At 37.9% G+C, this 14,230-nt stretch overlaps 3 protein-coding genes across 3 annotated transcripts; 1 reads left to right on the top strand and 2 right to left on the bottom strand.

Annotated features, from left to right (window-relative positions):
- Positions 1–24: 24 nt before the first annotated feature.
- On the bottom strand, positions 25–1,332 carry LOC108157496 (endoplasmic reticulum junction formation protein lunapark-B-like). Its single transcript, XM_017289595.2, has one exon. The coding sequence runs from the start codon at positions 1,249–1,251 to the stop codon at positions 151–153; it is 1,101 nt and encodes a 366-aa protein (XP_017145084.2). The 5' UTR covers positions 1,252–1,332; the 3' UTR covers positions 25–150.
- Positions 1,333–4,155: 2,823 nt separating this feature from the next.
- LOC117187349 (endoplasmic reticulum junction formation protein lunapark-B-like) lies at positions 4,156–5,552 on the bottom strand. The gene has a single exon (XM_033389816.1). The coding sequence runs from the start codon at positions 5,495–5,497 to the stop codon at positions 4,397–4,399; it is 1,101 nt and encodes a 366-aa protein (XP_033245707.1). The 5' UTR covers positions 5,498–5,552; the 3' UTR covers positions 4,156–4,396.
- Positions 5,553–11,302: 5,750 nt separating this feature from the next.
- On the top strand, positions 11,303–13,202 carry LOC108154387 (protein distal antenna-related). Its single transcript, XM_017284650.2, has one exon. It carries the CDS (start codon positions 11,541–11,543, stop codon positions 12,816–12,818), a length of 1,278 nt encoding a protein of 425 aa, XP_017140139.1. The 5' UTR covers positions 11,303–11,540; the 3' UTR covers positions 12,819–13,202.
- Positions 13,203–14,230: the final 1,028 nt, after the last annotated feature.

The following is a 14,230-nucleotide window of genomic DNA, read 5'->3' as shown; positions in this document are numbered from 1 at the left end:
CTGCACTTTGACATATTTTTTTTTAATTCAGGCTAACAGAAGTAAATCTTTCCATTTTTCTTACCAACAAAGTGTTAAATTAGTAAACTATTAAGCAAACCATGTAAAAACTTTGCTTAACTCGCGCCTAAAGCTGATGAGGGCGATCGTTTAGGAGCTTGATGCTTCTTCAGCTTTGCTGTCGCCAGCTCCAGCAGCTTCTTCAGCTTCGGCTTTGCTGTCGACCTCGACCACTCCAGCAGCTTCCTCAGCTACAGCCTCAGTAGTTTCATTCTCCATTGCTCCTATTTCGGTCACAGTTGCTGCACTTTGGATTTTGGGATTGGCCTCAACATCCTCCTTATCGATGCGATTGTTTGAAGGTGGTGTTTGCTGATTTAGTGAGAGTCGAGGAGCCACTGGTCGCTTCTTGCGCGCTGGATTTAAAGCATTGCAAAAGGCACAACGAAATGAAGTGAAAACATATTCATCCTCCGGCAGCATACCGTTATGGCCATCGCACTCTTTGCAGATCATGCCGTAGCGAATCGGAGTGTCTCCTACAATGAAGTCTACAATACGGTCCACTGCGCTGCGTGACCGGTTCTGATCTACCACTGGAAAATGCGTACGCCGACGCAGTTCCTGCACTGCGCCCACATTCGGAGATGCTGACGTCATCGACTGTGTCGAGCTGTTTAGATTGTTGTTGTTGACGTTGCGGTAGACGCTGCTATACGGAGTCAACAATCTCTGCTGCGTACTGGCTCCTGGCAGTCTTGCTGCAGGTTGTGGCGTTTGTTGAGGCTTCATTGCGGTGGAACGACTAAACGGCTTGTTTAACTTCCTGTCCCCGAAGCGTTCCAGGAGATTCACTGCCACCTTGTAGATCTCTTTGTCCATGACCTGCTCTAATATCTTTTTCTTCTTCTCCTTCAGCTGGGCCAGCTTATCGCCATTTTTGTTGAGCTTGCGCTGAAAGTACCACGTAAACATCTGCCGCATGAAGACGATGATAACGGGGAACAGGAGCAGCGGTACCAAGTACACGATGCGCTCTTTCCACGTCGGTGGAAAGTAAAAGCAACACCATAATCCAAAACCAACGATGTATGCGCCAATTGTGATTCCTAGAAAGTTCGTGACGAAGCTCCGCTTCCTCTCTTGAGTATTTATCATGTATTTCTCCAGGTCTTTGATCTGTACTTGCAGGGCCTCCAGAACCTCCTCCGTTGATTTTTCCTTCCGAAATTTCGACAAAACGAATCCCATCTTGGAGTTTTCGATTTTGAACTGGACGTGTTCAAACTTTAAACATTTATTTTTATATTTTGCTATTAAACTGCCCGCCGCCTTGCAATTATTTTTTGTTTGTTGTTCTTCTTTATATTATTTATTATATGTACATATATGTATATATATTATTTATATGTTCTTCTTTGTATTTTTATTTTAATTATTATATTAGTTATTCCTATTTATTTATTTATATAACCGCTCGTAATAATAGGATGAGGGGGCATGAATAGGCAGGCGTAGGTTAAAAAAGGTATCAATATGTAATCTTGTGAAGTTAGGATGAAAATTATAAGGAATATAATGAATTTCTAATTGTTTCGAAGAGGAGCCAACGAGAGGGTGAGAAGACTGCTGCATATGGCTGGGAGATTCAGAGTATTATGATCCGGATCTCGACACCTAGACCTGGTCCACGTCTATGTTGAGCGAAGAACCATGTACTTAGTAGGTACCAAGGTAACCAAGTCGAAGGGAAGTACATGTGATATTGTTTGTCGAGTAGAGTTCGTTTTCAGTTTTTTTTGTCTGTTATTTTTGATGTTTCAATTGTCCGAGATGTCCAAATATGAAAAAAAAATGCACTATCTCGAAAAAAAACCATAGCAAAACAAAGACCAGATTTTAAATTTTGTTTAAAAATAAACTATTACTTGAAAAAAAATTATTAAACCATTTTTAACTCCCAATTATATCAATTACAGTTGTTTTGGTTCATAGCGTCGACAAAGTGTTAAATTTTGTTGAGTAGTGTAATTGAAGAATTGTGTTAATAACTAGCCGTCTGGTTCTTATCTTGCTTTCTATGATTGTGGGATAGAAATGCATACCATCCTACTTTCCAAGTATCGCTCGATATAGGACTAACTATATTGGATCGGTCGGGAAGAAGTTCAAGAAGTTAGTTCCCCATCTTCTATCTCTTGCTATGTAATACCTCTGTCAAATTTGTCCGTTCTTAGCGCTCTTAGCGCTGTTTCGTTTATAATAATAATAATAATAATAATAATAATGATAATATAATTATTAATATAATATAATAGCTTGAAAACTGAGGAACAATATTGCATCTTTTATGTGAAAACATCTTAAAATTAGCCAAAGTTCAGTTTTTCGGACTTTTTCCTCATTTATTTTATCATTTCCTATTAGAAATACGGATCATGATACAAGGTCTTGCACAAAGTCGCTCCCAAGTATACAACAATTCAACAAAGTTCCAGAGAAATGAATATAGGAATAGGCGATATTTTGGGGTATTGAGTTATATTAGGTACGTGTAGATATACATAGATGTATATATGTAAGGTATGTAAATATATATTCTTTATCGATTCGATATGGCCGTGTCTGTCTGTTCGTCCTTATTGATAGCCGGAGCCACCAGAGTCTTGTGAGATATCACATTTTCTATTCATATCAATTTATATCTTATGAAAAAATCATATATCAGATCGAACCAAAATGTAGAAAACAGTTTCCCATAGCTGAAAGTTTTAACCTTTAAAAACAATTTGCCTAGTGGTATTGATAGTGGATTGATCTTTGGGCAATATAGTTTTGCTACTGGTATTCTAATTTTTCTTGATTATATACAAAACATATGCCAAATTTCAAATTCAATTTTTATTTTCAGAGCCAAATCCTATTCAAAGTAATGGAAATGGAGTGTTATGCAATAAGCTTTCTCGATTGACTTTGGCCACCTTTGATGAAGAGGGGGGACGATGTATTGGACAAATGGGATCATTATCTATAAGCTATTAAAATTCATAGTTATTAAACAAATTACATTAAGAATGTTAAATAAAATTTCATGCATACGAGGATATTCATGATTGTTAATAACTCATATAAGAACGTTACGTAGAGACGGCTGCCAGGTTCTTTGAGAACCTGTTGAAATTATCCATAAGGATATTCATATAAGATTACTCATACATCTAAATTAAGCAAAACAAATCAATATATTACATTGCATTTACTGAATGCGAAACAATTTTAAAAATATTAGTTTCTTTTAAAATCTTTTATCCGCTTAGCATGTTTATCGGTATTAGCAGTAGAGAATGGTTTAAATACAATGTGTCAATGGTCGATTGGATAACGCAATGGCTTCGACTGCCACCAAATACAAATCGCCTGGACTTTGGAATGGGGATTTGCAGCAAAAGTCGCCATTACTTATAAAATTCCAGAATGTATAGTCGCTCAAAACATCATATAACGAAGCTTCGTCGTCAATGGAAAAAATACCGCAAGCTTACATTTCTGCAGCGAGCTATGCGTTTTTCGAAACGACTAGGGACACATTGACAATTTAAGAGAGAGAGCCAAAACACCATAGAAGCATAGTGCTCTTCGACTCCGTTTTGAGAGAAGATTTCCGATCTCATCCCATCCACACACCCTGCCAGTATCCCAAACCAGGCCATGCCCTTGAACCCTGGTCAAGGGCAAAAAAAAGAATCATGGGGATCCGCGGACCGAAAGAAATACACAGAACAGCTAAGCCCAGAATCAGATCAGGCATGAGATCAGGCTCACGCAAATGTGCAGCCGATTGAAAAAGTTTCGTAAAGTTTTATTTCTGAAAAAAAAATGAGTCCGATGAGTAGGGAGTAGTGACCATTACTCTATCAAAAAAATATGTGATTCTAGGAGTCAAATCAATTTGCAGTGACTACGCAGCGCCCGACGTCACTCTCAGACTGATTTTCTGTCTCTCTCGCACGCTCTCTTTGTCGTGTCGATCAATATTAGCGGCGTCTGCCGGAGGAGAGCCATACTGACTAAGTATCGGGTATAAATGTAGAGTTGCGGTCTCCGTAGCAACTCACAACGTTCCCACTCGTTTTATTTTGGTAAGTTCATAGGGAATTGGTCCCGGTTCCGCCATTCGGGAAGTCCGTCCATATTTTTTATTTATTTTTTTTTTTTTTTGCAAAAAAAAGGAGGCAGTTTAATATCTGCACTTTGACATATTTTTTTTTTAATTCAGGCTAACAGAAGTAAATCTTTCCATTTTTTTTTACCAACAAAGTGTTAAATTAGTAAACTATTAAGCAAACCATGTAAAAACTTTGCTTAACTCGCGCCTAAAGCTGATGAGGGCGATCGTTTAGGAGCTTGATGCTTCTTCAGCTTTGCTGTCGCCAGCTCCAGCAGCTTCTTCAGCTTCGGCTTTGCTGTCGACCTCGACCACTCCAGCAGCTTCCTCAGCTACAGCCTCAGTAGTTTCATTCTCCATTGCTCCTATTTCGGTCACAGTTGCTGCACTTTGGATTTTGGGATTGGCCTCAACATCCTCCTTATCGATGCGATTGTTTGAAGGTGGTGTTTGCTGATTTAGTGAGAGTCGAGGAGCCACTGGTCGCTTCTTGCGCGCTTGGTTTAAAGCATTGCAAAAGGCACAACGAAATGAAGTGAAAACATATTCATCCTCCGGCAGCATACCGTTATGGCCATCGCACTCTTTGCAGATCATGCCGTAGCGAATCGGAGTGTCTCCTACAATGAAGTCTACAATACGGTCCACTGCGCTGCGTGACCGGTTCTGATCTACCACTGGAAAATGCGTACGCCGACGCAGTTCCTGCACTGCGCCCACATTCGGAGATGCTGACGTCATCGACTGTGTCGAGCTGTTTAGATTGTTGTTGTTGACGTTGCGGTAGACGCTGCTATACGGAGTCAACAATCTCTGCTGCGTACTGGCTCCTGGCAGTCTTGCTGCAGGTTGTGGCGTTTGTTGAGGCTTCATTGCGGTGGAACGACTAAACGGCTTGTTTAACTTCCTGTCCCCGAAGCGTTCCAGGAGATTCACTGCCACCTTGTAGATCTCTTTGTCCATGACCTGCTCTAATATCTTTTTCTTCTTCTCCTTCAGCTGGGCCAGCTTATCGCCATTTTTGTTGAGCTTGCGCTGAAAGTACCACGTAAACATCTGCCGCATGAAGACGATGATAACGGGGAACAGGAGCAGCGGTACCAAGTACACGATGCGCTCTTTCCACGTCGGTGGAAAGTAAAAGCAACACCATAATCCAAAACCAACGATGTATGCGCCAATTGTGATTCCTAGAAAGTTCGTGACGAAGCTCCGCTTCCTCTCTTGAGTATTTATCATGTATTTCTCCAGGTCTTTGATCTGTACTTGCAGGGCCTCCAGAACCTCCTCCGTTGATTTTTCCTTCCGAAATTTCGACAAAACGAATCCCATCTTGGAGTTTTCGATTTTGAACTGGACGTGTTCAAACTTTAAACATTTATTTCTATATTTTGTTATTAAACTGCCCGCCGCCTTGCAATTATTTTTTGTTTGTTGTTCTTCTTTATATTATTTGTTATATGTATATGTATATATATTATTTATATGTTCTTCTTTATATTTTTATTTTTATTATTATATTAGTTATTCCTATTTATTTATTTATATAACCGCTCGTAATAATAGGATGAGGGGGCATGAATAGGCAGGCGTAGTTTAAAAAAGGTATCAATATGTAATCTTGTGAAGTTAGGATGAAAATTATAAGGAATATAATGAATTTCTAATTGTTTCGAAGAGGAGCCAACGAGAGGGTGAGAAGACTGCTGCATATGGCTGGGAGATTCAGAGTATTATGATCCGGATCTCGACACCTAGACCTGGTCCACGTCTATGTTGAGCGAAGAACCATGTACTTAGTAGGTACCAAGGTAACCAAGTCGAAGGGAAGTACATGTGATATTGTTTGTCGAGTAGAGTTCGTTTTCAGTTTTTTTTGTCTGTTATTTTTGATGTTTCAATTGTCCGAGATGTCCAAATATGAAAAAAAAAAAATGCACTATCTCGAAAAAAAACCATAGCAAAACAAAGACCAGATTTTAAATTTTGTTTAAAAATAAACTATTACTTGAAAAAATTATTAAACCATTTTCAACTCCCAATTATATCAATTACAGTTGTTTTGGTTCATAGCGTCGACAAAGTGTTAAATTTTGTTGAGTAGTGTAATTGAAGAATTGTGTTAATAACTAGCCGTCTGGTTCTTATCTTGCTTTCTATGATTGCGGGATAGAAATGCATACCATCCTACTTTCCAAGTATCGCTCGATATAGGACTAACTATATTGGATCGGTCGGGAAGAAGTTCAAGAAGTTAGTTCCCCATCTTCTATCTCTTGCTATGTAATACCTCTGTCAAATTTGTCCGTTCTTAGCGCTCTTAGCGCTGTTTCGTTTATAATAATAATAATAATAATAATGATAATATAATTATTAATATAATATAATATGTAGTTGTACTTTTTCAAACTGAAAACTTTAACTACAACAATTTGAGAGCCGATTGATAACTGAAAGTATTATCTTTTCAGAGTTATGAAGTTCTGTAAAACTACTCAAGTTATGTTAAAAGCCATTTTTATATTCCTTCTGCCAGCGTATACAAATGTTCTGAGCAGAAGACAAGATGTAATAGATAACGATAGCTGCCTTCGAAATTCTCAGACTTTTTTTTACGAATATTTACTACATATGTTCCCTGTTTAAATCGTATTCTATTTATTTTATTATTTTTAATTTTGGTTTAAAGAGTTCCCTGCATTAATTCAAATGAGTTGACATAATTAATGTGGTATTAAACCTATTTTATTTAAATATCGAAGGTGGGAGCCCCATCTAGCCTCTACACAGCTACGCTATTGGAATAAACTTGGCTGATTTTTTCAAGTTTATTCCAATAGCGTAGCTGAGTAGAGGCTAGATGGGGGGTCGCTAACCAATTCATTATCTTGTGCTAGCTCTGAGATAATAGTTTGGTTTTTATTGGTTTGTTGATATATATACATAGTATATGATGGCATTGTCTTATGAAATGACTTGCTTAGACGCTTAGATTGGTTCCAAAACGTAAGGAGGGGGTGAAATGCATTTGTGTTTTTAGCAAACAAACCAGTAATTTTCTGAACAACCGGTGTTTGAGTGGTATTTGTTACTTTTTTATACGTATTATTATTATAGACTATTTACTTGACCCTCGTGCCACATTGGAACACCTATCTGTATATAAATTCTAACTTCTGTTAATAACGCTTTACTGTTTCAGAATATTATTCCTTAATAGCACTTTGGTTAAAAAAAAAATCAAAAATATTTGCAATATTATCTTACAGTACTGCTGGCTTGAAATGGCTGATTCAAAGATCTTATAGGTTATCGTATAATAAGCTAAACTGAATACCAGAAGCTTTGTTTTAAATTTGGTAAGAACTGGCGGCCTAGGACGTGGATTTCACCTGGATTCGACCTCACCAGAGAGAAGTTTATGGAGAAAGAGACGGTTCGGATTCTCATAAGAAGGAAGATGTCTAGAAGAGTCCCAATTAAGTCCGCGTAGGGCTAAGATAAGGAATTGTTTTTGATATTTTTGACGCGTGACGCTTATAGCCGAACCGATCAAGTAAGGTCAAGGTCACGAAATGGCAGACCTATAATCGAGGAAAATTATAATTTAATTTAACTAAAAGACCTAAAAATGCAAACGACAGATTTTAATATTATTTGCGGTATATTTATGTTAGAGATGCCTTCTCTTATTAGGTCTGTGACGATCCTGGACCGAAAGGCTTATTAGCGCGGCTTACTCAACCAGGTCTGTGGGGTGGATCCTTTTATCCTACCGCAAGCCGGATCTTGGGCAGGCGGGTCCTCGCTGTTATCCCACGAACTTGCATTAATAATAAATCCACATAAACTTGAATTCCTGATTAGCCGAGCCCGTATAGGCAAGTCTGTATACTCGTCTGAATTGTTTAAGGCCCAGATCTCATAGACTATACGAGCTCTGGACTTGGTGTTTTCTATGATGTACGTATGTACGCACACTTTCACTTGTATACTCAGGCATTACGAAATTGGTGCCATTGTATTGGTGCCAACCACTTTTATACACGTATACGAAGGCGGCGGAGCAGCAACACAGTAATTTTCCATTAACATAAGATAGGGCCTTACCGACCGCTGGTGTACATTTGAGAAGGTTAAATTTGCATTTGAAATTAAGTCCTACATCTCTATTTTCTTCTTGTTATCACACTTGTAAATATCTTCTTTTGAGTTTCTTCTTAGAGATATACAGACATATATGTATATGTGTATATACATAGAAAATCTGGAACACGGGTTTTTTGCTTTGACTTACTGTTTAAAATTGAATAATTATAATCACTTGGTCAGCCGCACTGATTTGTACAAACGCCAAACGCAAAGTACATTCGAGCAATGCAATGACCGAAAACAGATCAGCATCATTTTTAGCTACCTGCTCTCTTCATTTTCCTCTCATGCTTTTTCGTTTCTTCGTCTACTGGTGAGACGTTGCATCCTAACCGAACTAGTTCGGTGGGTGGTGTGCGGTGGGCTGTAGAGTATACAGAGCAAAATTTGTTGGCTCTTCTTTGAGGGGTTCGGCGTTCGTTTACCATAGGGTTAGTCCGGAAAGTACCCATGTAGGAACCAGCCAAATCAGTAGTTCGGGCATGGTCAATCGCCAGTACTAGAGGGATGCGATTCCGTACCCCATACAGTTTATACAGTATATTCTTGATCAGCAACATTAGCCGAGTCGATTTAGCTATATCTTTCTGTCCATCTGACCGTCCGTCTGACTCCTAGTTCTCAGAAACCATAAGGGCTCGCGCACACTGTAGCTGAAATCGGAGCTGAAAGCGGAGCTGATAGCTGATTTATAAGCTCTGAAAAAACAAACACACTGCACCGGTGCAAGTGCGCACATTGCAGACTGAGCTGAGCTGAAAGCTGAAAAAGCTCGCTGAAATCAGCTCAGCTTAATTTGATCGATCAAGCATGTTTGTTTTTTCAGCAAGCTGATTGCTGATTTTGTTCAAGTTTATTGTTTCATAAGTGATCGTAAATGGGCCGCGAAACATTGTTAAGCGAAATTATGGTTAACCCAGCGCTGAGGAATAAGCGGGATTATTAAAAATATTTGAATAATAGTTTTATTTCTATAATTTCTGGAAGGCGATAAATTGGGCAAAAAAGTTTAATTATTACCATTTTCAAATATGTCAATAATAAATATAATATACTATGTCCCCAAGTACAGTAAACGCTGGAAAGACATCACAATGTTTATTATTATACAAAATAAATAATAATTGCAAAATGTAATATTAATTCGCAGTGGCTTTTAGCTTTCAGCAATCAGATCAGCCGACAATGTACGCACCTGCAAGCTGATTCTGCCTGAAAAAAGCTCTCAGATCAGCTGAGCTTTCAGCTCCGATTTCAGCGCCGATTTCAGCTCCGCTTTCAGCTATAGTGTGCGCGAGCCCTAAGAACTAAACCAACCAAATTTGGTATCCAGAGTCATATGATAGCACAATGTTAGAAGTGTATTTCAAAACTTTGGACAAAAACCTGTGGCATCCACAATTTGGAAGATTCTCTTTCTCTCTCACCCACTCTTCCTCATGCAGTGTACGTCCTCTGGCGGTGTTTGGTGTTTGTTCTCTCTGGTGTTTGTGTGAGAAGAAAGGTAGAGATAAATCGATAAATCAATAAATCAATTTGTCCCTTTGCGAACAGCTACAGCAAACGAAATATAAAATATATTTTATAAATAAAAACTTTATCGTGAAGATTATCGAAATTATTTGAGCGTGCATTAAACAGTATATGATCGTAATCGGGATCGATTTCTTAATATTTGCATTCATTAGCTAATAAAAATTTGAAAGATTGCTTCAAGACAAAGATCGCATGACTAACCTGCGAAAAATACTTAAAATACATTAATTTACTAGTCAGATTTCTTTTCCCTAATTTCATTATGCAAAATCTATATCTGAGTCTTTTAACCGACAGTAAAAACTTAAACAAGTCGGAAATTTATTCTGGGTATAATAAAAAGCGAATAATGTGGATATCACAAGATTTTGCAAATTGAGAGGCCGGATTGGAGCGTTTAAATGTTTAGAGACATAATTCCGCGCAAAGATAAGTCGTTATCCCAAATTTTTAAATAAATTCAGTGGAGTCACAGGAGTCTGCACATTATAGTTGCTTTACGATTGCTCTAACTCTTGGATCTGAGTCAAGCGGACGGACATGGCTATATATACTCGGCTATTGACACTGATCAAGATATGTATAACCTTTAAGAGGTCAGAAATACCTTCTTCTTGCTGTTACATATATTTACACGAATTTAGTTTAAATTTTAAAATTTCATCGTCTATGTCAATGAATACGCTCCGAAGTTGCTATGTTTATATGTTCGCCGTTCCGTTGGCGGGGGCTCTCTAATAAGCATTTGTTTTTGCTTTGGTTGCATTTCCAAGATCGGCCTACTTCTCAATCAAACATACTATTTTATATGTAGTAGTAGTAATATATAGTAAGTATATACTCCCATGTACAATTAGTCAATTCTCAAAATGATGTGCGATTTTTTTGTAAACGGACGGCGAGAATCAATAAGGATTGATACCTAATTCAAGTTTTAAAAACTAAATATAATTTGTTTAAATATATATATTGACAATGTTTTGTACATATGTATGTACATATGTAGCTAGAAATTTTCGTGTGTTTGTATATGTGTACTTGGATAATTAAGTATTTTATGCTCATAGTAGTATGAACAAGTGAATATGCCTACAAAATATAATTTTCGAATTTGCATCCACCTGCGTATAAAGATAGTTGGTTGAAATAGAGAACAAAAAAATGTAAGCTCGGGTTCTCCGTTCGTTAGGAGAGACTGCGAAGAGAAACGACTCGTCTGTCAATGAGAGCTTCGTGTCCTTTCTATTGTTGTTCGCTCTTGCCTAGAGTTTGCGCAAAGCGGGTTTTTATGAGTAACAAGTTGTTGAAGTGGTGTGGCAGTGTTGTTTGTATTATTCTCCCTAGGTCCTCTTACAGCATCTCAGAGAGAGAAGCCTGATTCTCTATTGGTTGTAGATGTATTTGTGTGTTTGTTTGCCTTCTCGCTATGTTTACGCTTATGTTTAAAGTTCTCTTCGCCGCAGTTATCTTGGCTTCGGACTGAGCGGCTTCGGACATGCTATGAGAAGCTCCGATGCGGCAGGGTTTGCCGTATTAAAATCATATCCTTCTGTTAGTTTGAGGAGTAAACAACGGCGACAGCAGAGCTCGGATCAAAAATAGACACCCGCGTCTAAGTCGTGTTGACTCGATACGATATCACACTTGAAGTCCCTAAGTTTTGTTGTTGGAAGTTTGTTGTTTTGAAATGGATATCTCAGCCTACCAACACATGAATATCAGAATGAGTACGCGTGGAAAGCGACCGTTGCGTAATCTCACACCAAATGACAAGGTTAGAGCCATTCAACGCATTCATAATGGTGAAACAAAAGCAAGTGTATCCAGAGATCTGGGAGTTCCTGAATCAACCTTGCGTGGTTGGTGTAAGAACGAACAAAAATTAAGATTTATGTGCCGCCAATTGGGTCCAGATCATTTGGGAATTGACACACCTCCCGAGAAACGTGCCAAATTCGATTTACAGTTGCTACCCCCAAAACTCGCCACGCTCCCCAATTACGACGATCTTGGTTTAAGTAACTTTTTGTTTTCGGCAACTGAATTTCCAACCCAAAAGGAATCATTATTAGAAAAATTAAGTTTGGTGGAATTTGTGAAAAAAAATGGACTCCATCCAAGCGCCATTCGAGAATTGGGAGACACACACTCGCTGAATGCAGCGAATGCCGTATCAGGTGTGGATTATTCAACAAACAACATGATAAATCAGCTAACCCTTTTAGCGCAGCTAAATTCAAAACTATCGTACCAGATGGGCGAATCAGTAGATACAGATATTAAAAGCTCCCAAAGCACAGACATTACCGATACAGCAAGAGAAGAAAATTCAACAAAAATTGGCTGCCCCCTACTCACCGTTAAAAATTGGGCAAAAGATCCAGCAAAACGTGCGCATTTCAATCATGCAACACAATTACATAATGATAAGAACAACAACGCGGTTGACCCATCCTATTCAAACTTGACCACGATGAAATACCCTCTAATAATGGAGCCAGTGAAGTCAATTTATCCTGAAACGACGGTTTCCGCGATACCACCACCATTTTCCACTTATACGGATTTAGCTTCTGCGGCATCAACTCCTACGACGGATAATGATTGTCAGGGGGCTGCTTTGCTGGATTGGTGCAAACTATTTAATGCCAGCCTTAATTTTTTGGCATTCGCTGCGGCCGCCGCTTCAATGCAGCCTGCAGGAGGAACTATCCCGAAGTCTACAACGACACAGCTTCCAACCACTGAAGCTGACGAAACATATCCTTTTAATAATAATCTTGTAAAACGGCTTAGCCCATTGGCACATAGTGACGCCTCGAATGAAAGTTACTTTGACAGTGAGCCAGAAGATCTTTCTGTGCGCTCGTGTGCCTCAGTCTCCAGCCGTAACAACAGTAGATCTCAAACTCCCGATAAAAGCACCGCGACAAGCATAGCCTGCTTAAGCGACGGAGAGCAGTAATAAATTTGCAATCTCTAATACAAATATTTGTTTGTACATAGTATAATATTTTTTTTAGTTAATTATCAATAGCTATATGTTATATTAACACAAATATGTATTTCTTCCTAGCCATACATAAAAATATGTATTTTTTTTACGAGTTTATTTAGGCCCTATCATTATTTATGCTTATTGAGAAATAAAACTATTAATATAAGAGAAACTGGTTTTAATAAAGCTTCATACCCGATAGTATTATGTAGAAATATCGACTGTGTGAAAACTTTTAGTACGAGTAACAAATTAAATTAATCTATATTACATAATAAATAAAATGTAATTAATTGTGTTAAATAGCCTAATAATTTTGAGTATTCGGTAAACAATTAAATTAAGCAATATTTGTTTTGCAAGTGCTGTATTCTCAATTAATTTTAATAAATATATCTAACATAAACATACATATAAACAAAATAAATAAAAATAGGAATAAAAGTCATAGCTTCGGGGCCCTCAAAAATGAATACAAAATTATTATAATGAATAAAAAAATTATGATTGAACCAAGCAGACATTTGTCAAGTGTTTTTCATAAATCCACTCAAACTTATCATAAAAACTAACCAATCTGCTGGAATCATATTCAAACGTGATGAGTGTCTGTAAATCTTAACGGAATTGTTGAAGGCCGATGACATATCGATAAAGAATTTTTTCTCCAATAAATGTGTAATTTTGAAGGATAAAGTTTTCTTTTTATTTCTCAGGGTATCTCGAGTTCAGATGCATACGAATATCTGATAGCTGGGACTGGAACAATCATTCAAAAACTACTCCTAATTGAGAAAAACTTGTTACATATGTCTTTTTTATAATTTGTTAATTCAATCAAATCTCCAAGTTTTTGTTTGTTTTTTTAAACGACAAGCCCTACGGACTATAGCTTGTGGTTTGCAGAAAAATATTTGTATCGCTGAAGATACTCCACCAACAAGTAATAAGCCAAGATATATTTGGAACATCAAAGAATCGAAGCTCTTCGAGATTATTAAAAGCTTTCACTCCCGCCGCTAGCCTTCCTGTACTGCTTATTTCTAATATTTTATAATTAAATATATGTACATTGATAGCGGAGGGACGTAGCTATGCGGACGGCGTTGCAAACATCTGCTAAAAATCATAGTACACTCTTTAAGGGTACAAAAATACCAATATCAACTGCCAAAGCAACGGCATGAAGACGAATTATTGGTTCGCCTTTTGCAAAAATTAAATATCGCGTGTTGGTAATTTCCGCTTGGCTTCTCGTTGTCGCTCCCAACGACTGAAGTTGAGGCGAATTATTACGATGATTAGGAGACTGACACTGCTTCCAGGCATCCATGTCGACCATCCGGCATGCCAACCGTGATCTGTATGCATGTGGGCAC

This window comes from Drosophila miranda, chromosome 2, assembly GCF_003369915.1.
Source record: "Drosophila miranda strain MSH22 chromosome 2, D.miranda_PacBio2.1, whole genome shotgun sequence".
NCBI lineage: Eukaryota > Metazoa > Arthropoda > Insecta > Diptera > Drosophilidae > Drosophila > Drosophila miranda.
This window is presented reverse-complemented; position numbering and strand designations above follow the sequence as displayed.